Below are 27823 nucleotides of genomic sequence, written 5' to 3' on the forward strand. Positions count from 1 at the left end.
GTATAAGTACTTGAAAAATCGTTGAACGGCCCAGACTATGGCCAACGCCTCCTTATCTATCTGGGGGTACCTCTGTTCAGTAACGGTCATAGTGCGGCTCGCATATGCTATTGGCCTTTCTTGCTTATCGGGCATTCGGTGGGACAATACTGCTCCCAACCCCGTATTGCTTGCGTATGTTGCCAAAATCAGTGGCAGACTTGGGTCGTAAGGAATCAACACTTGTGGTGATATTAACATATCTCTTATTTTCTGGTAGGAAACCTCTGCCTCTTTTGACCAGCTAAATTTTCCTGCTTTCAGTATATCACGCAGTGGTCTTTCCAACGTTGACAATTCCGGGATGAAATTCGAATAAAAGGAGGCTTTTCCCAAGAATAACTGAATATCTTCAACCGATTGTGGTTTAGGTGCATATCGTATCGCATCGACGTGCTTACTAGCCTTGTGTATGCCATTCGCATCAATCTTGTGTCCAAGAAATTCTATCGATGATGCCACAAAAACGCATTTGGATTTGTTTAACTTAAATCCAAGCTCCTTAATTCTTTCCAATGTCGTCTCTAGTATTCGAAGCAGGTCATCAACGTTTTCTGCGTAAATGAGAATGTCATCATAAAAATTCAAAATATTGGTAATACCGTTCAAAGCCGTCTCCATTGTGTGTTGCTATATGGCGGGTATGTTGGCCGCTCCATATACTGCTCTTGTCGGCCGTATCAACCCATGAGTCGGCGTATTCAATGTTAACACATGAGCGAACTCCTCGTCCACTAACAAATGGCTATACGCATCTGTGACATCTAAATGCGCGAAAATTCTGGCGCCTTTCATTTTATTAAATATATCTTCCGCCTTCGGAATCGGATGTTCATCAATCACTATGTGCGGGTTGACCGTCGGCTTGTAATTTCCTGTGATACGAATGCCCCCATTCTTTTTTGTGATCACATGTGTCGTTGACGCCCATTCGGAAAAGTCAACCTTTTTGTACAGCCCCGAAGCAATTTTAGCGTCGATCTCCTTCGCGTAGGCATCTTTTAATGCAAACGGGATTTCCCTCGGCCGTGCAAAGATGGGTTTTGAACCTGGCTTTAGATGCACCTTAATAGCTGGCCCCTTAAAAGTTCCCGCTACTTTGTCGAACACGTGTTCATACCTGGATATCAATTGCTGCAATTTCATATTTTTTTCGACTGTCACTTCTGGTGCGTGTATTGAGATGGCACGCACCATCTCAATTGCATTGCATCTGTATTATCACACTCGCTTCTATTTATGCATCCATCGAACAAACTGGCGAAATCTATTTCCTTGTCAAAATGAGCTATCCATTCACGCCCACATAAAGTTTCTATAGCATCATTCACAATGTACAAATTCAATCTACGACTAGTGGTCCCAAATCTCACGTCGACTATTACTCTTCCCACACAATTCAACTTCTGCCCATTGCAACTGGAAAATTGTCTGGTTGTTCTCTTGAGTGGCAACTTCTTGCAGAGATCTATGAACCGTGTTCTGCTTACAACACTACAGGGGGCCCCGGTGTCCAATTCCATGTCGAGGTTCTTACCATTCACATTCACCGTAATTATCTTCTTAGCGGCTCCCCTGCAGTTCTTACAACACCCATCTGGTTTATTTGCTCAATCGACCCGTTGTCACTTACCGCTGTAGATTCTTTTATTTGGTTCGTAGATTATTTGCACATTCTTCCTATGTGGCCAGTCTTACCACATGAAAAACATCTCGCATTTTTAAACTTGCAATCTCTTCTGAAATGTTGACCACCACATCCGTAACACTCGACTCTATTTTGCTTCGAATCAGCTCTTGCCTTTGATTCGTTCCTCTTTTTCACCGGCATATACCCCAATTTACACGTTGGTTGGTCGATACGTTGTCATTTGCATTAACAACATCAGCTGATCGTTGAATCAATTCCTTTGCATAGGCTATCTCATAAGCCTCTGCAAAACTCTTCGGCTTACTGGCAATCACATCATCACATATTGACTTCGCCTCCAACCCCACCAACATTTGTTCGATTAACATTCGGTCTAAAGAAGATCCATAGTCGCAAAAGGCAGCAGCTTGTTTCAGTCGCAAAGCAAATAAGGACAATGATTCGCCACCCTCTTGGCGGACCTGGCGAAATATAAAACTCTCCGCGTACATATTTCTTTTGCCGTGGAAGTGGTCTGATAACACCCTCTTGATCTCCTCATAAGTCAGGTCCTCAGGCTGCCTCGGGCTGACTAAAATTCTCAATGCGGAATTCAATTCACCACTCATGTGCACACGGGCATATATATGCTGTTCGGTACTTGCTATTCTACTCAGTTGCAGTGCCCAATCGAATCCGACACCGATGTGCCATCCGAAACCTTGTATTCACCCATCGAAAACGGAGGCGGTCTCATCCCCTGTGTTTGGGATCCTCCCGGTTGTGCCGCAGCATTCTGTGCAGCTTGTGCCACTGCAGAGCGAATGGCCTCTGCCAAAGATCCAACAATTGAATTCAATTGTCCCTCTTCCATAGTGTTGGATCCCACTTCTGACACTGTTATGTATTCAATAGAGTGGGATGCTCTCTTTATTTAGTAATTTAATATTTTAATGATGAAACGAACAATTCAGTATAAAATGAATTTCACAATGAATGAATAATATATAGAGTTGCCATGTATGTTCATTTTCCTTCCAGAGTTGCCATTATCCATATATAACACTTAGGACAAGTTATGTTTGAATAATTCAAACAGTTTGAATGAATTGAATGACTACAAATACACATGTACTCGGTGCGTAGGTTCTTGGATGTAGTACTTCTATTTCAAGTGGGAAAAGGGAGAATCCTAAGATCCCTACCTACCCGGCGTTGGCCGGCGCCTAAGAGCGCCACCAGGACAGAAATTTATTGCAGGTACTATTCAGTACCACAGCAGCACTATTCATTGCCACAGCAGCACAGTTTATTTAAAGACTGGATCAAGTCTGTTTATTTCAGCCTCAAGGTCTCGCTTCTATAAAATTTTTAGTTTGCAGATTGAATGCAGCCTTGTTTGTAGCTATCTAACTGTATAATTTTATTTGAGTTATTCCACTTAATTTGTACATATGTGCTAACTCTTTCATGTAAATGGTGTTTTCATTGCCATGGCAATATTGGAAATTCATCACTTCGAAATTGCTTCATGTAAACAGTTCGTAAAGTATTTCTCCAGCACCGTTATTTGTTCCTACATTTGTAATAAAATAAAAGCAAATAACGAGAAAGTTCCTTTCAATAGCTGTGTACCCAACTTTTATGAGTTGATGACAGTTATACCACTTACGAAAATATAAATTAATTAATTCTTTTAAAAAGGGGGATCGCAGCCTTCACGTAGCCTTAGTTCTTCTTTCTGACAGATTCTTTGATTATAAAACGCACACCTTACATATTTACCACCGAAATAGTTTAAACCTATAAATCTATAACTATTATTCCACTAAATATTTCTATAGCACGCATTGACCGATCTGTTTGAGTAAATTGAACGACTACAAATATACATTTGTGTTTTATTTTAGATACGCACGCTTAGAAAGTTATACTGAGACTGATATTGTTTTATGTACTTGAATATTGTGTAATGTCTGCCGTGTGGAAGGCAGGCGTTTCAAACAAAATAAAAAAAATGTGTAGATTTAAGGTCCTAAATCCTTGCAAAACCCGAAAGATTATTATTTCTTTGCCTCAGACCGGTTAGTTCATTGAGTACCACATTGGCATTTCTTGACGGTTTATATGCCCTTTTTATCGAATTTATTAATTCATCAATTTTGGTAGGTATGGATTCCTGTCTAATTCTGTTCTGGACTTTTAAGTCCAATCGAGAATTAAGAATGAATTGGAAGAAAAATGCTTTCTTCTCATCTGGAATGGTCTGAGCCACAATTTCCAGATTAGCGACGAAATTGTGTACTTCCTCTTTCTTGCCACTGAAAATTGGCACCAATTTAGAAATTACGGATAATTCTGAGATATCCATGGCTGCAATTTCAGGTGAACTAATAGACTGATTTGACTGGTCAGAATTTGTAGAGTGGCCGCCTTTGGAATGAATTCCCAAAAGTTCCACCGCCTCGTTTCTCAATTTTTTGTATTTAGTTAACAAATCGCCTAACTCTGGGAGATCTTTTTGATCCACTAATTGCTTAAACTCTTCTTGGAGCAATTGCAATTCCCTAAATTTTGCGTCTATAATTTCCCTTGTATATGGCCTATTTATGGATTTCTTTGCGTTAGTAATAATGTTCTCTAATGTACCAAAAATACCATCCATGCTCCGTTTTAAATTTTTTTTTTTTTTTTGTTTTTACATCAACAAATCAACACAATGATTTTTGTGTTGATTTTATTTCTACAAATTATCCAAGTATATTTGTTCTTATTTGCCTTCTAATTTGTGTTTTTACATATTTTTTTAAATAACGAACAATTAATGCTATTATTACTGTAGTTATAATGATAATTATGATTTCAAAACTAATACATACTGCTTTAGGAGCGTTAGTATTAGCCTGAATTACTTCTGTAACTTTCGTTTGGGCGTTTCCCATAGTAATATTTTGTTTAGGTTTATGTGTTTATACTATAAGTATTAATAAGATATTATGAATATATTTTTGTTTGTTTTTATTTTATTGTGAGCAAAATGTTAAGGTGTTAAATAATTATTATTTTTACTATATTAAGGTAATTTGGCTAAGAGCAACAATGCCTTCTAGCCGCTAGGTTGCAAATTAAATGCAGCCTTGTGAAACTATTAGAGATTTTTTATTTTTTTTTTATTTTTTTTTTATTATTACGCGTTAGACGTTTTTCTTTTTGTTTTGCACATACTGTCGCAACAAGAAATCTATGTCGTCTATACGACACCAGTACTTTGTTGCTAAATCCCAAGGTGGTGGGGGATCCGTCTTCAAAATCCTTAGCAAAAGCGCCTTTTCTTTACGCAGTTTCCACGTGTAACCACCACGTGTTCTAGGCTTTTTTGTCTCGGGAATTTTCGGACTCTGTTCCCGTTGTCGTCCAGCGTTTCTTCTTCTGTACTCCTCGATGGTCAATGGTTTCGGCCCAGTAAGTGGTGCTTCCACAACCCTCGGAGTGGGTTGGACTGCTCGGACAGTTACAGCAGTATCTTCCATCCAAATTTGTTTTTCTATTTTTTTTTTAATGCCGATGTTGAAGCATTAATTAAATCCTATGCGGCTGTGTACGCATGAATAATTTTTATATATATTTTTCTTTTATTAAATGCGAATAGAGCGCATTAGTTTGGCAGGATCGCCATGTAAAGTTAAAATTTGATTGAGAATTTAAAAACACATTATTTGGTGTCTAAATTAATTCTGTTTATTGTGGGCTCAAGGTCCCTCTTTTATACTAATTTCTTCTTAAAACTATTTTACAATTCTTCAATCTTAAATTTACCAATACATATTTACATTATTGATTTGACCAATGATAAGTCATGGATTACACACATTCTTACACACATGTGTTTTACTTTTACTTTTACGTTACAATTGCATTTATGCTGACTGCGTAGCATTGCTCTGCTTTGAACCCATTTGCCCATATTCTTGCTTAGTTCAATGTTCTATATAAGAGTAACAAGAACGGCAATAATATAGGTCAGTTGGTTATATGTTGATGCAGTCATCGAATACCAAAGTATGTCGATGAACCAACATAGTAAGCAAAATAATGTTACGTGCAGTTGCAGCGTATGTTAAAAACATGTTATGAATGTTAACATGCAATCCTATATGCACAACAACAAAAATGAATGAGATGTGTGAATGATCACACTACAGTGTGTTAAACATTTTTCTTCTTGTTTTGAAGATATTGTCGCAACAAGAAGTCTATGTCGTCTACGTGACACCAGTATTTTGTTGCTAGATCCCAAGGAGGTGGAGGATCCGTCTTTAAGGTCCTTAGCAATACCGCCTTTTCTTTTCGTAGTTTCCACGTGTAACCACCACGCGTTCTAGGCTTTTTTTACATCGGGAATTTTCGGACTCTGGTCCCGTTGTCGTCCAGCCGTTCTTCTTTTGTATTCTTCAATGGTTAATGGTTTCGGCCCAGCCTGTGATACTTCCACAACCCTCGGATTGGGTTGGACTGCCCGGACAGTTACGGCAGTATCTTCCATCCAAATATTATTTATTTTTATATATATATTTTTTTCTTTGCGGCTTTTAACGCAATGTTCAAATGCGGATATGACGCATTAATTTGGCAGGATCGCCATGTAATGTTGGGGTGTGAGAAATAAAACACTTAGTTGTTCAGTGTCTATGTCAATTCTGTTTATTGTGGGCTCAAGGTCCCTCTTTTATACCATTTTCTTCTTAACTATTTTACAATTTTCCAATCTTAAATTTACTAATACATATTTACATTAATTGTATTGACCAATGATAAGTCATGGATTACACACATTCTTACACACATGTGTTTCTCATTCTTAATTTCACTTTTTACGTTGCAATTGCATTTATGCTGACTGCGCAGCATTGCTCTGCTTTAAACCTATTTGTCCATATTCTTGCTTAGTTCAATGTTCTATTTAAGAGTAACAAGAACGGCAATAATATAGGTCAGTTGGTTAATGCAGTCATCGAATACCAAAGTATGTCGATGAGCCAACATAGTAAGCAAAATAATGTTAGGTGCAGTTGCAGCGTATGTTAACAATATGTTATGAATGTTAACATGCAATCTTATATGCATAACAACAAAATGAATGAGATGTGTGAATGATCACATTACAGCATTGAGTTGAGTCACAACTAACAAATACATTTTACCAAGCCTGAATCTTCATCTATGGGATTCACTAATACGCCAAAAAAACGCATTGATTTGACAGGATCGCGATGTAATGAACAATGATTTATATTAAAACATTTTCTTTGTTCTGAGTCAAGATCAAAACATCTGCTTTATTGTGGGATCAGGGTTCCTCTTATACAAATTTTAGTATGCAACTATTGCACAATTATCTATTATGAAGTTTATAACAATTATTCCACTTACGAACATGTATTGTAATGGAATTGAACTAACTTCATAAATTAAACACAAGTGAATTACTTTGTGTCTAAGTCAATTCTGTTTTATTCTGGAATCAAGGTCCCTCTTTTATACAAATTTCAGCTTAAAACTATTTTACAATTCGTTAATCTTAATTTACTAATACATATTTACATTCATAATTTGACCCATGACAAATCATGGGTTTAGAGATCGCTCACACATTCTTACACACATGTGTTTCCCATTCTTATTTTTACTTTCTTTTACTATTGCATTTATGCTGACAGCGCTGCATTGATTTACTTTGAACCCATTGGCTCATATTCTTGCTTAGTTCAATGTTCTATTTAAGAGTAACAAGAACGGCAATAATATATAGGTCAGTTAGGTATATGCATGAGTTGGTGCAGTCACCGAATACCAAAGTACGTCGATGAACCAACATAGTAAACAAAACAATGTTAAGTACAGAGGCAGCATATGTTAATTGAATGTATAGAATGGTAACATACAATGCACACTACACTCTGCTTTGAACCCATTTTAATCTTAATCTATGGGGTTCTCTAATGCAGCTAAAACGCATTGATTTGGCATTGAGTTGAGTCACAATTAACAAATACATTTGACCAAACCTGAATCTTCATCTATGGGATTCACTAATACGCCAAAAAAACGCATTGATTTGACAGGATCGCTTTGTTCTGAGTCAAGATCAAATCTGCTTTATTGTAGGATCAGGGTTCCTCTTTTATACAAATTTTAGTGTACAACTATTGCACAATTCTTTATTATGAAGTTTATAACAATTATTCCACTTACGAAAATGTATATTTATTTCTAAACTCGTTATCTCCGGCTTCTCTAACTCTACTTGTGCTTCCTCCGCACTTATATCGCTCGCACTTATCTTTTCGCTGTTACTACTTACCCGAGGTTGACTGGCGCTTAAGAGCGCTACTAGACCACAAAATTTATTGCAGGTGTACTGAGATTCGATTTAATTGAAACTGTGGTAGAATTGAGTTGTTAATTAAAAACACAAGTTGGTTCTTTTGTGTCTAAGTCTTTCAAAAATCTACTCTTTTTAGAACAAAATTTGAGTTTTACAATTATTTGTGATGGAGTCACAACTAACAAATACATTTTACCAAGTCTAAATCTTCATCTATGGGATTTACTAATACTCCAAAAAACGCATTGATTTGACAGGATCGCGATGTAATGAGCAATGATTTATATTAAAACATTTTCTTTGTTCTGAGTCAAGATCAAAAAATCTGCTTTATTGTGGGATCAGGGTTCCTCTTTTATCCAAATTGTAGTATGCAACTATTGCACAATTATCTATTATGAAGTTTAAAACAATTATTCCACTTACGAAAATGTATATTTATTTTTAAACTCTTTATCTCCGGCTTCTCTAACTCTACTTGAGCTTCCTCCGCACTCATATCGCTCGCACTTATCTTTTCTCTGTCACTTGTAATGTATACTTGATATAAGTAATTAACGTAGCAGGATCACAACGTAAAGTATTCCTTTACTTGGGTACTTGTTGACAACTGTGTTCAAATTTAGAGTCCTGCCTACCCGATATTTGGGCGGCGCTTAAGAGCGCCACTAGACCAGCTAAGTTTTTGTCGCAGGCACTATACAGTGCCACCTCAACAGAGAGAGAAATGAAAGCCGCTTGTTTTTGGCTCTGTGTAAGATTTTTCTCTGACTTTATTTTCAAAAATACATTCTTTTTATACAAATTTTTGGATTTAGAATCATTGAATATTGAGTGGAAATACATACATTTCAATTGGAGTTTAATTATCTGCCTCCTAATTTGTTTTTTTACATATTTTTTTAAATAACGTATAATTAAGGTTATTATTATTGCAGTTATAATGACAATGATAATTTCAAAACTAATACATACTGCTTTAGGAGCGTTAGTATTTGCCTGAATTACTTCGGTGACTTTTGTTTGGGCGTTTCCCATGATACAAATATTTAGCAGTATTATAAATTATATATATATATATATATATATATATATATATATATATATATATATATATATATATATATATATATATATATATATATATATATATATATATATATATATATAAATATATATATATATAAATATATATATATATATATATATATATATATATATATATATATATATATATATATATATATATATATATATATATATATATATATATATATATATATATATATATATATATATATATATATATATATATATATATATATATATATATATATATATATATATATATATATATATATATATATATATATATATATATATATATATATATATATATATATATATATATATATATATATATATATATATATATATATATATATATATATATATATATATATATATATATATATATATATATATATATATATATATATATATATATATATATATATTTTTTTTTTTTTTTTTTTTTTTAAATTTCAGTTTCTATATTTGTTCCGCTTAACAAAGTAAATTCTGCTTGGTTTTAATTGTCATGCATATTATTATTTGTATACTGGATATTATTTTAAGCTAATTTGGCTAAGAGCAGCAATGCTTTCTAGCCTCTTGGTTGCAAATTGAATGCAGCCTTATTTGAATCTAATGTAATGATTGATGGGTTTGTGTTTGAGAATATTAAAACACTTTGATGATTTGGTGTCTAAATTGATTCTATCCTTAGTAATAGTGCCTTTTCTTTGCGTAATTTCCACGTATATCCGCCACGCGTTCTTGCCTTCTTTACTTCGGGAATTTTTAGATTCTGGTCTTGTTGTCGTCCAGCTGTTCTTCTCTTATATTCTTCAATAGTTAGCGGTCTAGGCCCAGCCTGTAATAATTCCACAACCCTCGGATTGGGTTGGACTGCCCGGACAGTTACGGCAGTATCTTCCATCAATATGATATACTATTATTTATTATTTTTTTTTTTGTTCTTTCTTTGCGGCTGTTTTACGCAAGAATTTGTTCATAGATATATTGCTTTTATTTAATGCGAATAGAACGCAATGTTGAAATGCGGATAAGACGCATTAATTTGGCAGGATCGCCATGTAATGATTTGATGGGTTTGTGTTTGAGAATATTAAAACACTTTGATGATTTGGTGTCTAAATTGATTCTCCTTATTGTGGGCTCAAGGTCCCTCTTTTATACTCATTTCTTCTTAAAACTATTTTACATTTTTCAGTCTTAAATTTACCAATACATATTTACATTTATGGATTGACCAATGATAAGTCATGGATTACACACATTCTTACACACATGTGTTTCTCATTCTTACTTTCACTTTTTACGTTACAATTGCATTTATGCTGACTGCGCAGCATTGCTCTGCTTTGAACCCATTTGCCCATATTCTTGCTTAGTTCAATGTTCTATTTAAGAGTAACAAGAACGGCAATAATATATAGGTCAGTTGGATATATGCATATGTTGATGCAGTCATCGAATATCAACAAAACAATGTTAAGTGCAGATGCAGCGTATGTTAAAAATGTTTAGAATGTTAACATGCAATTTTATGTACAACAACAAAATGAATGAGATGTGTGAATGATCACACTACAGTAATGAGCAATGATTTATATTAAAACATTTTCTTTGTTCTGAGTCAAGATCAAAAAATCTGCTTTATTGTGGGATCAGGGTTCCTCTTTTATACAAATTTTAGTATGCAACTATTGCACAATTAGCTATTATGAAGTTTATAACAATTATTCCACTTACGAAAATGTATATTTATTTTTAAACTCGTTATCTCCGGCTTCTCTAACTTGTAAAGTTAAAATTAGATTGAGAATTTAAAAACACTATTTTATTTGGTGTCTAAATTAATTCTGTTTATTGTGGGCTCAAGGTCCCTCTTTTATACCATTTTCTTCTTAAAACTATTTTACAATTTTCCAATCTTAAATTTACTAATACATATTTACATTAATTGTATTGACCAATGATAAGTCATGGATTACACACATTCTTACACACATGTGTTTCTCATTCTTAATTTCACTTTTTTACTTTGCAATTGCATTTATGCTGACTGCGCAGCATTGCTCTGCTTTAAACCCATTTGTCCATATTCTTGCTTAGTTCAATGTTCTATTTAAGAGTAACAAGAACGGCAATAATATAGGTCAGTTGGTTAATGCAGTCATCGAATACCAAAGTATGTCGATGAACCAACATAGTAAGCAAAATAATGTTAGGTGCAGTTGCAGCGTATGTTAACAATATGTTATGAATGTTAACATGCAATCTTATATGCATAACAACAAAATGAATGAGATGTGTGAATGATCACATTACACCCTCACCCTAAAGAGAATTGTTCACAATTTGTGTGGTCTATACGAAACAAATTGGGTACAAGAATGTGTCACATGATCTTTTCATATCGGTCTCTTTTATGTTGTTCATATTTATTTACAATATTTTTGGTTGAAATTTAATAGGTACAATTGTTTAAGTGGTATGTTTAGTGTTTTGGTATTTCAAGTGGTATAATTACAAGTTCCTTAGTATAATTGTTCTTATAGTAATTTGATACAATATATGTTTTGACTTATGAGATATTATTTTTGATATTTCTTTAATAAATTTTTGTGTAATATCTTTTCTTTGTTCTCTATTTTTATTTTTACATTAGGTTCTTTGATTTCAGTTATTTCATATGGACCATGGTACGGTGCTTGGTTTTTCTTTCTATTTTCTTTCCTTACCAAAACTAAGTCACCTATTTTTAAATCTATTCTATTTGTATTCAATAATGATCTTTGACTTCTTTTGATTTTTGTTTGTTCTATTAACTTTCTAGCATTTTCTAATGATATTTTTAATCTTAATTTTAATTCATTAGCATAATTGTCAATGCCGTAGATTTTTGTGTCATTCATCACACTCTCCCCTGGCAAGGTTGGTAGCTTGCCAAATATTAATTCAAAAGGTGAATACCCAGTATCAACATGTGGCGTTATGTTGTATGCGAATGCATAGTAAGGTATCCAATTACTCCAATTATCGTCATTTACGAAAGACAAAAAGTATTCATTTAAAACTCTATGGTTTCTTTCAATTGTGCCCAAAGTCTCGTGATGATATGGTGTGGAAAGCCTTTGTTCAATCTTTAATAGTTTGCACATTTCGTCCATTAATTCATTAACGAATTCAGTGCGTCTATCAGATTTCAAGGTCTTAAATATGCCATATCGCAAAATTAAATTTTCATTTAAAGTTTTTGCTATAGACTTGGCTTCTTTAGTCTCCATAGGTGCAGCTATTACGTACTTTGTCAATTCGCATTGCATAGTCAGAATGTAACGATAATTTTCTGATGGACGTAAGGGGCCTACGGTGTCAATGACAACTGTGCTAAAACTATCTATAGGTGAAAGGTTCCTTAGTATGTTTTGTTTGTTTATTTCTTTGACATAAATCGCATGTAGTAACATATTTTTTTATCATTTGAGACATGTTTTTCCATATGTATTTTTGTCTTAGTTTTGTTAATGTCTTTTTAACTCCAAAATGACCTCCGCATGGTGTATCGTGATATAATTTTATAAGTTTATATTGTTCTTCTTTGTTTGTTATATTTCGAGGATTTTCATATAGTAATATTTTGACGTCTTTATTTTTCAAATATATATTCATTTCTTTTTTAAATTTCCCATGGGTTATTATATTAAATATTTCGTCACCTTTTTCTAGTGCGAAAGTCTTAATACTCATTCTGCTTAACTCAGATGATAGCTTCTCCCAAAGATTACCTGAGTAATAGGGATTATCGCTACACCTTATGGCCAATTCGTTCACAGAAGGGTTATTAAGAATCATAAATTCATTAGTCGACTTACATAATTCAAATTTTATTTTTCTCGCGAGTTTAATATCTTTTATTGATGTACATTCCCAAACTTTGAGTTGATCAGGCTCACATTGAGAAGACATTCTATTTTTATTAGCATGCATATATTCATCATTTTTATAGTTTTCTTTTATGCGCATTTTATTTTTCATTCCTCGTGTTATCACCAGCGATTTTTTTATTCTTTCATCTATATTTTGAGGTATCATTGTTTTTAGAGTGTCGGAGTTTAATTGTATACGTGATAGTGCGTCAGCGTTAGTATTATTTATCCCTTTTTTGTAAATAATTTCAAAGTCATAATCAGATAATTCTAACCTTATTCGAGTTAATTTGGAACTTGGATTTTTGTGTGAAAATAATGCTATTAGTGGTCTATGGTCAGTTACTACTATAAATTTTCGACCGTACAAATAGGGGTGGAAAAATTGAATTCCCCAGTGTATAGCTAATAATTCTTTTTCGATTACAGGTTTATTTTTCTCGTGTTTGTTCAAAGATCTACTAGCGTAAGATATCGGCATATCGTTTCCTATCTCTCCTTGCGATAATACAGCACCGAGTGCAAAATCGGAAGCATCTGTTGTTAATATAAAAGGTTTATTGAAATCGGGATATTGTAGAATCGGTGGTGTTATTAATCTGTTCTTGAGAGTTTCAAAAGCTTTTTGGCATTCATCAGTCCAGACAAATTTAATATTCTTCTTCAATAAGGAGTTCAAACAACTTGTGATTTCGGCAAAATTTTTAATAAAGCGTCTGTAATAATTGCAAAAGGCTACAAATCTTCTTACATCGTCTGCATTTTTGGGTATTGGATAACTGGTAATAGCTTCAAATTTGGTAGGATCTGGTTTTATGCCATTAGGTGCTATTAAGTGTCCTAAGTAAACTACCTCTGGTTTTAGAAAACAACATTTATCTGGGTTAAGTTTTAAGTTATATTTGCTAAGTCTATCCAATACTTTTCTAAGATTAGCATTGTGATGTCTGAAGCTACATCCGAAAACAATAATATCGTCTACGTATAGAAAAGCTTCGGAATCTAAACCAGATAGTGCTATCGTCAGCATGCGTTGGAAACTATTGGAAGATATTTTAAGACCAAATGGTAATCTGGTGTATTGATAGTGTCCATTGGGGGTGGAAAAAGCAGTCAACGGTCTTGATTTATTGTCTAGTTCGATTTGATGAAAAGAACTAGTCATATCCAAGGTTGAAAAATATTTGGCTCTTCCTAATCTATCCAAAATATCGTCCAAACGTGTCAACGGAAATTTATCGTTTACGATTTTGTCGTTCAGTTTTCTAAAATCAACTACCAATCTCCATTTCTTTAGATCGGATTGTCCCTTTTTAGGAACAAGCAATAATGGTGCGTTATAAGGACTAATTGAAGGTTCTATTATTTTGTTATCCAGAAGTTTTTGAACTTGATTTTCTATTTCCTCTTTGTGGGTTTGTGGTAATCTGTAATTTTTTATGTATACAGGTGTTTTGTCATGTAAATTGATAGTCTGTTTGTAAAAATTGTTAGTGGTTAACTCCTCATTGTCAAGATGGAATATTGACTGATATTCTCTCAAGATAGACATAATTTCTTTTTGTTCTTCATCATTTAAATCTGTTAAATTAAATTTTTGTATTAATTTCTCAAAACGTTCTTCTCCCGTGCTTTTAAAATTCTGATGTACTGTTATTATCTCATAATTATTTAAAGGAATAGTTTCAATTGTTAGGTTTTCTATTAATTTATCTTTATCTGTGGCATTTAATAATTTAATATGCTGATTACCGTTTGCGGGGATGATAGAACTTGCTATGAATATGCCTTGTCTTATTTCGCGGTTTAGAACAACTGCATCATGATTTATATTTATTCTGATGGGAATTATTATTTCACTTCGACTAGGGATAGTTATCTGATTAATTTTTAAAGAATTGTCATGTATAGGGATAGTAATAGTCTCATTATTAATGTCAAAGGTCAAAACATACTTATCATAATCTATATTACACCTATGTTTTAATAAAAAATCTCTTCATAATATACCGTCTGTACTAATGGGTATGTCATTCGTAACTAATTGTATGTTATGTTCCAGAATGACGCCATTAATGTTTATGCTAATAGTGGTTGAACCAAATGATTTAATTACTTCTCTTGTTATTCCTGTTAAATTACAATAATCCTCTGTGTTCGCTTGATAATTTTGTAAAAATTGCTCTTTGCATAGGGAGATGTCAGCTCCTGTATCTATTAGAAAAGTAAGTGGTTTGTCTGTATTAGCGATATGTAATCTTACGTAGTTTCGTAAGTTAGAGGATAAGCAATATATTTGTTTTTCATTTATTGGAATATCCCCGAAGATGCAGGTGGATTCATCTCCGGTGTATGGAAGTTTCCCTGTTCCTGTACATAATTGACATTTTGGTTCCTTCTACTAAAACTTCTATTATTGTAGTTATTATTACTATTACTATTTCTATTGTTATTATTACTATATCTGTTGTTACTCCTATTGTTATGGTTATTATACGTATTATTATTGCCTCTATTTCTATTGCTATTATTGTTGCCATTAAATCTATAATTATTATTGTTGTTATTATTACTGTAATTATTAAAATTGTTATGTTTTCTAAATGTATTGTTATTCTTATTTATGTGGGTATGATGAGCTTTCTGATGAAAAATCATATTCTGCCTCACACGAGATATAGATTTTTCCGCTAATTGTAGGGCTTCGTAAAAAGTTGATACCTGACTTGCCTCAATCGTCTGAATCAGAGCTGGATCTTGTAATCCATTCAAGAAGGTGTTGAAAGCTATGGCATTATTGGAGACAATAATACCTGCTCTCCTATCCTCGCCCTGCTGTGAAATTTGAATTTCATTGAGTTCCGAGACGAGGTTCTCGATTTTCGTAGCAAAACCCGAAAGATTATTATTCCTTTGCCTCAGACCGGTTAGTTCATTGAGTACCACATTGGCATTTCTTGACGGTTTATATGCCCTTCTTACCGAGTTGATTAATTCATCAATTGTGGTAGGTACGGACTCCTGTCTTATTCTGTTTTGGACTTTTAGGTCCAATCGAGAATTAAAGATGAATTGGAAGAAAAATGCTTTCTTCTCGTCTGGAATGGTCTGAGCCACAATTTCCAGATTAGCGACGAAATTGTGTAATTCCTCTTTCTTGCCACTGAAAATTGGCACCAATTTAGAAATTGCGGATAACTCTGAGATATCCATGGCTGTAATTTCAAGTGAACTAGCAGACTGATTTGACCGGTCAGAAATTGTTGATTGACCTGAGACTGTTGAGTGGGCGCCTTTGGAATGAATTCCCAAAAGTTCTACCGCCTCGTTTCTTAATTTTTTATATCTAATCAACGAATCGCCTAACTCAGTGAGATCTTTTCGATCCACTAATTGCCTAAACTCTTCTTGGAGTAATTGCAAATCCCTAAATTTTGCGTCTATAGTTTCCCTTGTATATGGCCTATTTATAGATTTCTTTGCATTTGTAATAATGTTCTCTAATGCGCTAAAAATACCATCCATGCTCCGTATATGTATATAAAGAAGAAATTTTACATTAATGTTTTAATTTTGATTTTAAAATGCAATTTAATTGTATACAGAGATTTTTTTTTTTTTTTTTGATTTTATTGTTACAAGTTATCCAAGTACATTTGTTCGTATTTGTCTTCTAATTTGTGCTTTTACATACTTTTTTAAATAACGTACAATTAATGTTATTATTATTGCAGTTATAATTACAATTATGATTTCAAAACTAATACACACTGCTTTAGGAGCGTTAGTATTAGCCTGAATTACCTCTGTTACTTTTGTTTGGGCGTTTCCCATAGTAATATTTACGTATTTAAACTATAAGTATTGTTATATATATATATATATATATATATATATATATATATATATATATATATATATATATATATATATATATATATATATATATATATATATATATATATATATATATATATATATATATATATATATATATATATATATATATATATATATATATATATATTTTTTTTTTTTTTTTTTTTAATAGATTTTTTTTTGTTTTTGTTCTCCAGATATTGACGTAATAAAAAGTCGATATCGTCAATGCGACACCAATGCTTTGTTGCCACGTCCCACGGTGGTGGGGGGTCTGCGTTTAATACTCTTACTAATAGCGCCTTTTCCTTGCGCAATTTCCAAGTATATCCGCCACGAGTCTTCTTTTTTGGTACCGCTGGAATTTCTGGTTCTTCGGGCTTTGGAGTCTGCCTTGTTGTCCTCCTCTTATACTCTTCGATGGTTAGAGCTTTCGGTCCAATCTTTGATTCAACAACCCTCGGCTTGGGTTGGACTGCCCGGACTGTTATGGCAGTGTCTTCCATCAATTATAGTTATTATTATTTGTTATATATTTTTTTTTTTTTTTGTAGATGCGGATTACAACGCAAAAATAAATAATTATATTTTTTTTCTTTTTATTTACTTATATTATTTTAACAGAACGCATATATATATTTTTAAATGCGGATGAACGCATTAATTTGGCAGGATCGCCATGTGGTGTTATTCGTAACTGAGAAAGAAAATAGACTTTATTGTTTTGTGTCTAAATTGAATCTGTTTTATTGTGGGCTCAAGGTCCCTCTTTTATATTAATTTCTTCTTAAAATTATTTTACAATTTTTCATTCTTAAATTTACTAATACATATTTACATTAGTGCATTGACCAATCATGGAATTACACATTCTTACACACATGTGTTTTACTTTTACTTTCGCGTTACAATTGCATTTATGCTGACTGCGCAGCATTGCTCTGCTTTGAACCCATTTGTCCATATTCTTGCTTAGTTCAATGTTCTATTTAAGAGTAACAAGAATGGCAATAATATAGGTCAGTTGGTTAATGCAGTCATCGAATTCCAAAGTATGTCGATGAACCAACATAGTAAGCAAAATAATGTTAGGTGCAGTTGCAGCGTATGTTAACAATATGTTATGAATGTTAACATGCAATCTTATATGCATAACAACAAAATGAATGAGATGTGTGAATGATCACATTACACTGTTACTACTTAACCGAGGTTGACCGGCGCTTAACAGCGCTACTAGACCACAAAATTTATTGCAGGTGTGCTGAGATTCGATTTAATTGAAACTGTGGTAGAATTGAGTTGTTAATTAAAAACACAAGTTCTTTCTTTTGTGTCTAAGTCTTTCAAAAATCAAAAATCTTGTCTTGTTAGAACAAATTGTGAGTTCTTCAATTATTTGCGATTGAGTCACAACTAACAAATACATTTTAACAAACCTCAATCTTAATCTATGAGGTTCTCTAATGCGGCTAAAAACGCATTGATTTGGCATTGAGTTGAGTCACAACTAACAAATACATTTGACCAAACCTGAATCTTCATCTATGGGATTCACTAATACGCCAAAAAACGCATTGATTTGGCAGGATCGCGATGTAATGAGCAATGATTTATATTAAAACATTGTCTTTGTTCTGAGTCAATATCAAATCTACTTTATTGTAGGATCAGGGTTCCTCTTTTATACAAATTTTAGTGTACAACTATTGCACAATTCTTTATTATGAAGTTTATAACAATTATTCCACTTACGAAAATGTATATTTATTTTTAAACTCGTTATCTCCGGCGTCTCTAACTCTACTTGTGCTTTCTCCGCACTTATATCGCTCGCACTTATCTTTTCGCTGTTACTACTTAACCGAGGTTGACCGGTGCTTAAGAGCGCTACTAGACCACAAAATTTATTGCGGGTGTGCTGAGATTCGATTTAATTGAAACTGTGGTAGAATTGAGTTGTTAATTAAAAACACAAGGTGGTTCTTTTGTGTCTAAGTCTTTCAAAAAATCAAAAATCTTGTCTTTTTAGAACAAATTGTGAGTTCTACAATTATTTGCGATTGAGTCACAACTAACAAATACATTTTAACAAACCTCAATCTTAATCTATGAGGTTCTCTAATGCGGCTAAAATCGCATTGATTTGGCATTGAGTTGAGTCACAACTAACAAATACATTTGACCAAACCTGAATCTTCATCTATGGGATTCACTAATACGCCAAAAAACGCATTGATTTGGCAGGATCGCGATGTAATGAGCAATGATTTATATTAAAATATTGTCTTTGTTCTGAGTCAAGATCAAATCTACTTTATTGTAGGATCAGGGTTCCTCTTTTATACAAATTTTAGTGTACAACTATTGCACAATTCTTTATTATGAAGTTTATAACAATTATTCCACTGTAATGTTTGCCGCGTGGTAGGCAAACGGTCACCAGACAAAACGATACTTGCAAACAAAATTGGCAAGCGTTCTCCAAAAGGACAAAATAAAGGATGCTTGCCGTGAAGTACAGGCAAGTGTCCACTCAGAAACAAATTTTAAAGATTACAAGGAGAAGATCCTATCTCTACGTGCCCGATTTTTGGCCGGCGCTTAAGAGCGCCACTAGACCAGCTAATTTTTGTTGCAGGCACTCTACAGTGCCACTTCAACTCAGAGAAAAATAAAAAGCCAGTTGTTTAGGCTCTGTGTGATATCTTTCTGATTTTATTTTCGAAAATGTAATGAATTTATACAAAATTTGGAACTTAGAATTATTGACTACTGAGTGAAAAATGTACTAATACTATTTCAATAAATGGAGTATAGAACTATGGAGCTCACTTATACATGCATATATTTCTATGAAAAATTGATCTACATTTTACCAATACTTTTACTTTCTTTGAGATGCAGGCCTTTCTTAATTCCTATTGGTGGTCATTTGACTCAATTCTGAGTTCATGCAGTTGGTCTACTTACAAAACAATGTATGCAATCCCAACTGGAAACTCTAAACCAATGAAAAGTGTCACATGCCACCAACATCTAATTGGAACTCCACTGAGTGCATTCAACTCAGTCACTACCAAGTGTGTGACTGACCTGCGTCAACAAAAACAAAATATGAATGCACCGAGAATGCAAGTGGATCAAAAATAGAGTACTGTATGTTAATGGGAATGCATGTGTAAGTGAAGAATAAGGGGGAAGAAGTGGAGAGTGTGTTTGGTCACACTACACCACTTACGAAAATGTATATTTATTTTTAAACTCGTTATCTCCGGCGTCTCTAACTCTACTTGTGCTTCCTCCGCACTTATATCGCTCGCACTTATCTTTTCGCTGTTACTACTTAACCGAGGTTGACCGGCGCTTAAGAGCGCTACTAGACCACAAAATTTATTGCAGGTGTGCTGAGATTCGATTTAATTGAAACTGTGGTAGAATTGAGTTGTTAATTAAAAACACAAGTTGGTTCTTTTGTGTCTAAGTCTTTCAAAAATCAAAAATCTTTTCTTTTTAGAACAAATTGTGAGTTCTACAATTATTTGCGATTGAGTCACAACTAACAAATACATTTTAACAAACCTCAATCTTAATCTATGAGGTTCTCTAATGCGGCTAAAAACGCATTGATTGGGCATTGAGTTGAGTCACAACTAACAAATACATTTGACCAAACCTGAATCTTCATCTATGGGATTCACTAATACGCCAAAAAAACGCATTCATTTGACAGGATCCCGATGTAATGAGTAATGATTTATATTAAAACATTGTCTTTATTCTGCGTCAAGATCAAATCTACTTTATTGTAGGATCAGGGTTCCTCTTTTATACAAATTTTAGTATACAACTATTGCACAATTCTTTATTATGAAGTTTATAACAATTATTCCACTTACAAAAATTTATATTTATTTTTAAACTCGTTATCTCCGGCTTCTCTAACTGTACTTGTGCTTCCTCCGCACTCATATCGCTCGCACTTATCTTTTCACTGTTACTACTTACCCGAGGTTGACCGGCGCTTAAGAGCGCTACTAGACCACAAAATTTATTGCTGGTGTGCTGAGATTCGCTTTAATAGAAACTGTGGTAGAATTGAGTTGTTAATTAAAAACACAAGTTGGTTCTTTTGTGTCTAAGTCAATTCTGACATATGGGATCAAGAGACCCTCTTTTATACAAATTGGCATCTTAAAACTATTTTACAATTTCTTAGTCTTCATTCACTAATACATATTTACTGTTATAATCTGACCAATGAAGAATCATGGGTTTAAAGAAGATTATTACACATTCTTATATTTACTTCCCTTTACAATTGCATTTATGCTGATTGCGCTGCATTGCTTTACTTTCAGCCTATTGGCCTATATTCTTGCTTGGTTCAATGTTCTATTTAAGAGTAACAAGAACGGCAATACTATGTAGGTCAGTTGTGTTTCCTCCGCACTCATAAAAGTCAATGTTGTCTATGCGCGTCCAATACCGTGTTGCTAAATCCCACGGGGATGGTGGGTTATAATTTATTGTCCTGACCATTAGCGCTTTCTCCTTGCGCAGTCTCCAGGTGTAGACGCCACGTGTCCTATTCTTTTTTTATTCTGGAATTTCCGGCTCCTGACTTCTTGCCTGGTCTCCTCCCCTCTGTTTGTATTCCTCAATCGTCAGAGGTTTCGGTCCAATGTTTAACTCCACAACCCTCGGATCGGGCTGGACTGCCCGGACAGTTGTGGCAGTATCTTCCATCAATTATTGATTTTTTTTTAATTTTTTCTTTTGCGGATCTTTAGGCAATGCTTTAATGTGATTAGTAACGCATTAAATTATATTTTATATTTTTTTATTATATTTTTATTTTAATTGACTGAAACGCATTGATTTGGCAGGATCGCCATATAATGGGATTAGATTATATGGCAATCCTGCCAAAATGGATTTACACACATTCTTACACACATGTGTTTCTCATTCTCATTCTTACTCTTACTTTCTTTTACGTTATAACTGCATTTATGCTGACTGCGCTTGCTTAGTTCAATGTTCAATATGTTGATGCTGTCACCGAATACTAAAGTATGTCGATGAACCAACATAGTAAACAAAACAATGTTAAGTGCAGATGCAGACGAGAGTTTAAGATTGCAGACAGAGTGTTACTGAGTGTGGAAACAGCAGTGTCAGCATAAGTGAATTGCCATTGGTTCGATGGTTTTAAATTATATACTCAATTTCAATTTATATGTAGTTTAACGTACTTTATACCTGCGTAGATTTTCTTTTAAGAAAACATTTCTGATTTAAATAACCAGAATATAGGTTTGGTTGCAGCTACCGAATTTGTCATTAACTTAATTCTCCTTGCTGATGCATGGCATTTGCTTGTAATTTGCTAAAGTTGAAATCGAAAGGTTTTTTGAATATATAACCTATGAAAACACACAGAAATATTCTATTCGATAGACACAATTGACAGATTTCGCTTGCTACAACTAATATTATTTTTCGGAGAATAAATTATATACGGTTCTGTGCGATGGTCTTATTTATAGTTGTAATATAGGATAAATTACCTCCCGCATAGGGTCTAAAGTATATTCTATTTATATTATACTCTATGGAAACTACAATATATTGCAATCTCTAAACTCCAATAAAACTTAACACCTTTTTATCATTTCATTTCGATTTTATATATTAACACTAAACTATCAGTTTTCTAATATTTTTTCAAACCCCTCAAAAAAAAAATCTAAAGAAATTTTTACTTAACTTATATCTTCCCTTTTCCTTCTTTCTTTTATTTCTATTTCTTCACAGAAAATATACTTAAATTTGAGACCAAAAGCAAAGACGTTTTCAAATTTTGGTATGGGTATACATATACAAACTGTTCATAGGAATAATAAAAAACATAATGAATATGTGCAAATAATTTACATAATTTAGACAACTAAGAGAATTAATTTCAAAATATTGAGTATTTTATTTTTAAAGAAAAATTATTAATTGAAAATTTATGTTTTTCCTTGTAGCTAGAGATTTTTATAGTTTGCGTTTATTTGTTGTATTATTTCACCAGTGATAAATTATATATTAATTACAACACAGATACCTAACCTAACCTATATTAGATTGTTGATAATATGTTTTCAATCACCTAAAAAGAATTCAGAGTAAATTGCAAATCATTGAAGAAATAATATATCTATCAAATAAATGTAAAGATTAAAGAATTAAGTGAATTTTAATTTAAAACAAACAAGAACAAGGGAAATTATTATTTATTAAACAAAATACATAAGATTACTTTCACAAGATACATACTTTATAATATAATCGTAATGTTCATAACTTTAATTTTGGATTATCATTTTAGAAACTTATATTTTGAATATTATCATTAGTTTCATAAGTAAAAGAACCAAGTTTTATATTATAGAATTAGTGCATTATACACAGAAAAAAGTCGACACGTATAATTGTTTTTTTTTGGAGTTATCGCAATCACTATAGTGAAAATACCAATAATTGTATGAACCCCATATATTTACATTGATTAATAAGTTAATTAAATAAACAGAAATTTGGCAACCAATTTTTTTATTGATTCCTCTAGAAATGAAATAATAAATTCGTAATTATAATTGTTTTAGAAAATCACAAAAAAAAAAACAATATTATTTAATTCCCATTATTATAATTCCATTAAATTTTCTTAATTTGAACAAATTCAGGATTATTCAGGATTATAATTAAAAATTAAAATGAAACAGCATTGTGCTGTAAAATTAAATCAATTATTTTTTTTTTTGCTTCATTTAACCAATAATTGATTATGACTTCATTGTAATAATGATTGAAAATAATACAGTGAAACCTCTCAAACGTTGACACTCCGAAAAACGGCCCTTCTCAAAAGTGGAAAATTTCCATGAGACACCTTTCAAATGTGGGCAAAACTTGGGCAACCATGGGTTTCCTCTGTTTTAATTCATTTTAATTGAATTCATATTGCTGCGATTAAAGTCTGTATTAAGATTTGTTGTCTAAAAGTTATTTGCGTGAAAAGAAATATTTTTACAAGTTTTAACCATTTTACCAACGAAATGTATTAAATTTTTTATTTTTAAATGTTGATTTAAACGGTTAATCAATGTATTTATTTAATTTACATTTCGATTGCACACAAATTTTTTTTCTTCTGATTCAGTCACGAAATTAATTGATCTAATTAATTTTTTTAATTGAAATGTCTTCAATCACCGAAATGATAGTGTTAATTAAAATATTAATTGATCCAATTAAAAAATTAATTGATACTATTAATTTTTGTGATTGATTTTTGTTTCAATTAAAAAATTTGTTGAATCAATTAAATTTTTAATTGTGAATATTTTATAAAACTCAATTAAAATTTTAATTGGAATTTTTTCGTGAAATTTGTTTCTGTGTGTATACACACAAAAAAATTTCACGAAAATTTTTCCAATTAAAATTTTAATTGAGTTTTAAAAAATATTCAATTAAAAATTTAATTGATTCAACAAATTTTTTAATTGAAACAAAAAGCAATCATAAAATTAATAGTATCAATTAATTTTTTAATTGGATCAATTAACTTTTTAATTGACCTTCATTTATTTTTTTAATTGATACTATCATTTCTGTTATTGAAGACATTTCAATTAAAAATTAATTGGATCAATTAATTTCGTGATTGAATCAGAAAAAAAATTTTTTGTGTGTAAGCTTTTAATTCACAAAATGTTGCCATTAATATTTCTGTGTAGATATGCTTGTTAGAGTATATAAAATAAATATAATATATGATATCCTAAAATGTTTAAAAATATCTTCAACATCGAACAAATAAACACAATATCCTTAGATTAGTGCTAAGGAAATTCTTATAAAATATAAATAAGTAGGTTTCGAATATTTTCTTTAATATTTGTAAATATTTTCTAAAATATCCATTGTAAGGTTCCATGTGAAATGTATTGTTTTTTTTTTAATAAAATCATGTACAATGATTAAAAACTTCTGATTTAACAAAATAAGGCCTTAAAAAGATAAATTATTTAATGAATGCAAAGTTAAGTAAGTTAAAAAGTGTAGATATTATTTCTAATAAAAAATCAATCTTTGAAAAAGTAACTTCCATATTTAAAACTGCTTCATCCTTAATTATTTAATTTAAATTTTTGATATTTAATTCATCATCACTCTAAATGTATCTAATGATTATATTTTGAATTTTTATGAATATTAAAGCCTTCGTATTATGATTTAAATTTTGTAATATGTTATTTTTTCAAAGAAATAAGAGCCATACAATTATCAATGGGATTTTTTTTTGTACAAAAGCATTATTCGTATTTCGAAAAAAAAAAAAAAATACTAATAATAATAATAATAAAAAGTTTACATATCATAACAATAATATATTTTTATTAATTAATTTATAAATTACATACACGTAGATCGTATATAGTTATAAATATTAACCACATGAAAATTTATCATAAAGTTTGAAAAATATTTATATGACAATGAATGGAAAAATGAATTCAATAAAAAACAGATATAAAAAATCCAAAAAATCGATTATTTTTAGCTAACAGGTCAATTGAAAAAGATTCCGATGTGATACAAAGATAGCGTTACAAGCATTATATCCATAATCTTCAAGCGGGATGTGTTAATTTGGTAGCTAAAAAATGTATTATTGTGGTAACATGAATAAAACGAAATTTTGCATGTTGATAATATTTTGATTATACAACGAAAGAAAAAATAGATGACGAGTTTCCCGACAGTTTTCTAATTATAAATGTGTCCTTTGAAGGTTATAGCTATCTAAAAAAATAATACGGAGTGCCATCTATGCATCAGTTCGGCGATTTTTCAAATGGTGTGTTATTAACATGTTCTTTTTTTATGGATTGAAATTCTCTAAGTATTGATCAGGTTTGAATACATATGTAATTTTGCATTAGTTTGCAAGTACATCTAAAAATCTTATTAGATTCTTTAAGCTGAATCCAAATCGTTCTTATATTATTGCCATTTTAAACTATCGTAATAAATAGCCTTTTACCATAGTTCATAATTTTTACTTATTAGGCTCATACTTGAAGAATGTCAGCACTACTTAAGGATTGTTTACTTTTGTTTTGGTTTTTAGTTATTTTTTATATGGTTTTATTCGTAGTCCTTTTCATATAAACTTGTAAAGTTTTTAGCTCTATTTGATGATTATCTTTACATTAAGGTGGCTGGGTAGTGTGGTACGTCTGACCAAATTTAATTAGGCGCCTGAAAATGAAAACCTGAAATTTGTGATAGTTTGACTACACACAGAAAATAATATTATAATTTTGAGCTAATAATAAATTGTTGTTACAGAACATTTTTAAGTTCAACAAAGTTCAAATGTTTGTTGATATAACAAAATTGGTTGCTAAAGTGACTAAAATCGTAATTGTATTTACAAATAACGTTGTTAACTCAAATTTAAACATAATTTTAATTGTATTGACAATCAAATTAATTGATATTTTTTTTGTGTGCAACTATAATGCAAATCGTATAATTGGTAATCAGTACCTGAGGTTGATTTTTTCCAGACATATCGTCATCAATGTTTAGGTGGAAAATAAAATCATTTGAATTCCGCGAGTTTATACGGAAAATTGTTATTCAACATTTTTTTGTGAAGTCTTGATTTTTGTAGGTTGTTTCTGGGGTTTTCGTTGTTCTTTAACCCTCCGATGGGCGACAAGGTTCCTGTAGACTTTTTGAACTTTTATTAATGCATTTTTATGGTCGAAATTCCTTGGTAAATCACATCGAATTTCATTGTCAGTCTATATAGAATAATACATAAATTTAGGATATTAGTTTACTAGTATTCCACTTTAATATCTATTAAGGTTTATTGACCACGAAATACTTATAAATTAATTGAATAAAAAGTACTAAAATTTGACAATTCTTTAGCTTATATCCTTTCGCTTAGAGCGTATCCAATCCACTAAATCTCTTTCACTTGGCTAATTCCAAATACAAGATGATGTCTTCTCATTGTTTAGAGAACTTACTAATTTGTATTTAGCAGAATAAGGTTCTATTGAATTAATTCCAAAGCCCAATACTATGTATATTGGGTTTTACAATTTCAAATTGTCATCCGTATCCATTCCTATAGGCTATTTCTATTTTGACAACAATAGAGCTTGACTGAAGGGGATTTATTTGGCCTAAACTAATAAAAGTGACAATGACTTTTCGAGAAAATGAAAAAGACTATCTAAAGATGGCACAGATATAATAATATGAATAATTTTTTTTTAAATATTGCCAGCAGCACTAGCTATATGGTAATCGTTGGTATTGAATAAAATCCAAGTGAAGGATTAATTACCATTATCTGCTTCGATATATCGTCTAACTCATTTTGTATACATCTTTTAAGTCTAATTTTTGAAATAGTCTCTCTCATAGGAATGGAATATTCTTCTATAAAAAGTGACCGCAAGTTTGAAGTCACCAAATTATCGAATACAATTGCGGAAGCGATTTTTTAAAGGGTGAAGAATGGTAGAAGAAATCTTATGGCGATTTCGATTGGGAAGAAAGGGGCAACATTCTCGAAATTGATTGCCAAATATAAAAGACACTGTCATAGATTTTGGATCCTGTATCCCTCACAATATTATGAGTTAACAATAACTTTGGAATGACACTATTATTTGAGCGAAAATACAATGAGGGAAAAAGTAGTGTAACACCAGGGCAACATATTTTTTGCGAAACGAAAACGCCCTTAATTTTCTACTATATAGCTAAAAGCGTGGCACCAAAGAT

At 31.8% G+C, this 27823-nt stretch overlaps 1 protein-coding gene across 4 annotated transcripts in view; it reads left to right on the top strand.

The window, feature by feature from the left end:
* Positions 1–27823, top strand: part of dbr (debra) — an 83940-nt gene that overhangs the window by 31263 nt on the left and 24854 nt on the right. Inside the window, exon 7 of one of the 4 annotated variants that reach the window (XM_075296838.1) lies at positions 22772–24214. The exons of the other annotated variants lie outside the window; for them this stretch is intronic. Within the exon in view, the coding sequence (XP_075152953.1) occupies positions 22772–22784 (13 nt within the window). The 3' untranslated portion in view covers positions 22785–24214. Of the gene's footprint in view, positions 1–22771; positions 24215–27823 lie in introns of those variants that run through there. 4 annotated transcript variants of the gene reach the window in all.

The sequence above is a fragment of the Haematobia irritans genome, chromosome 2, assembly GCF_050003625.1.
Source record: "Haematobia irritans isolate KBUSLIRL chromosome 2, ASM5000362v1, whole genome shotgun sequence".
NCBI classification, from domain to species: Eukaryota; Metazoa; Arthropoda; class Insecta; order Diptera; family Muscidae; genus Haematobia; species Haematobia irritans.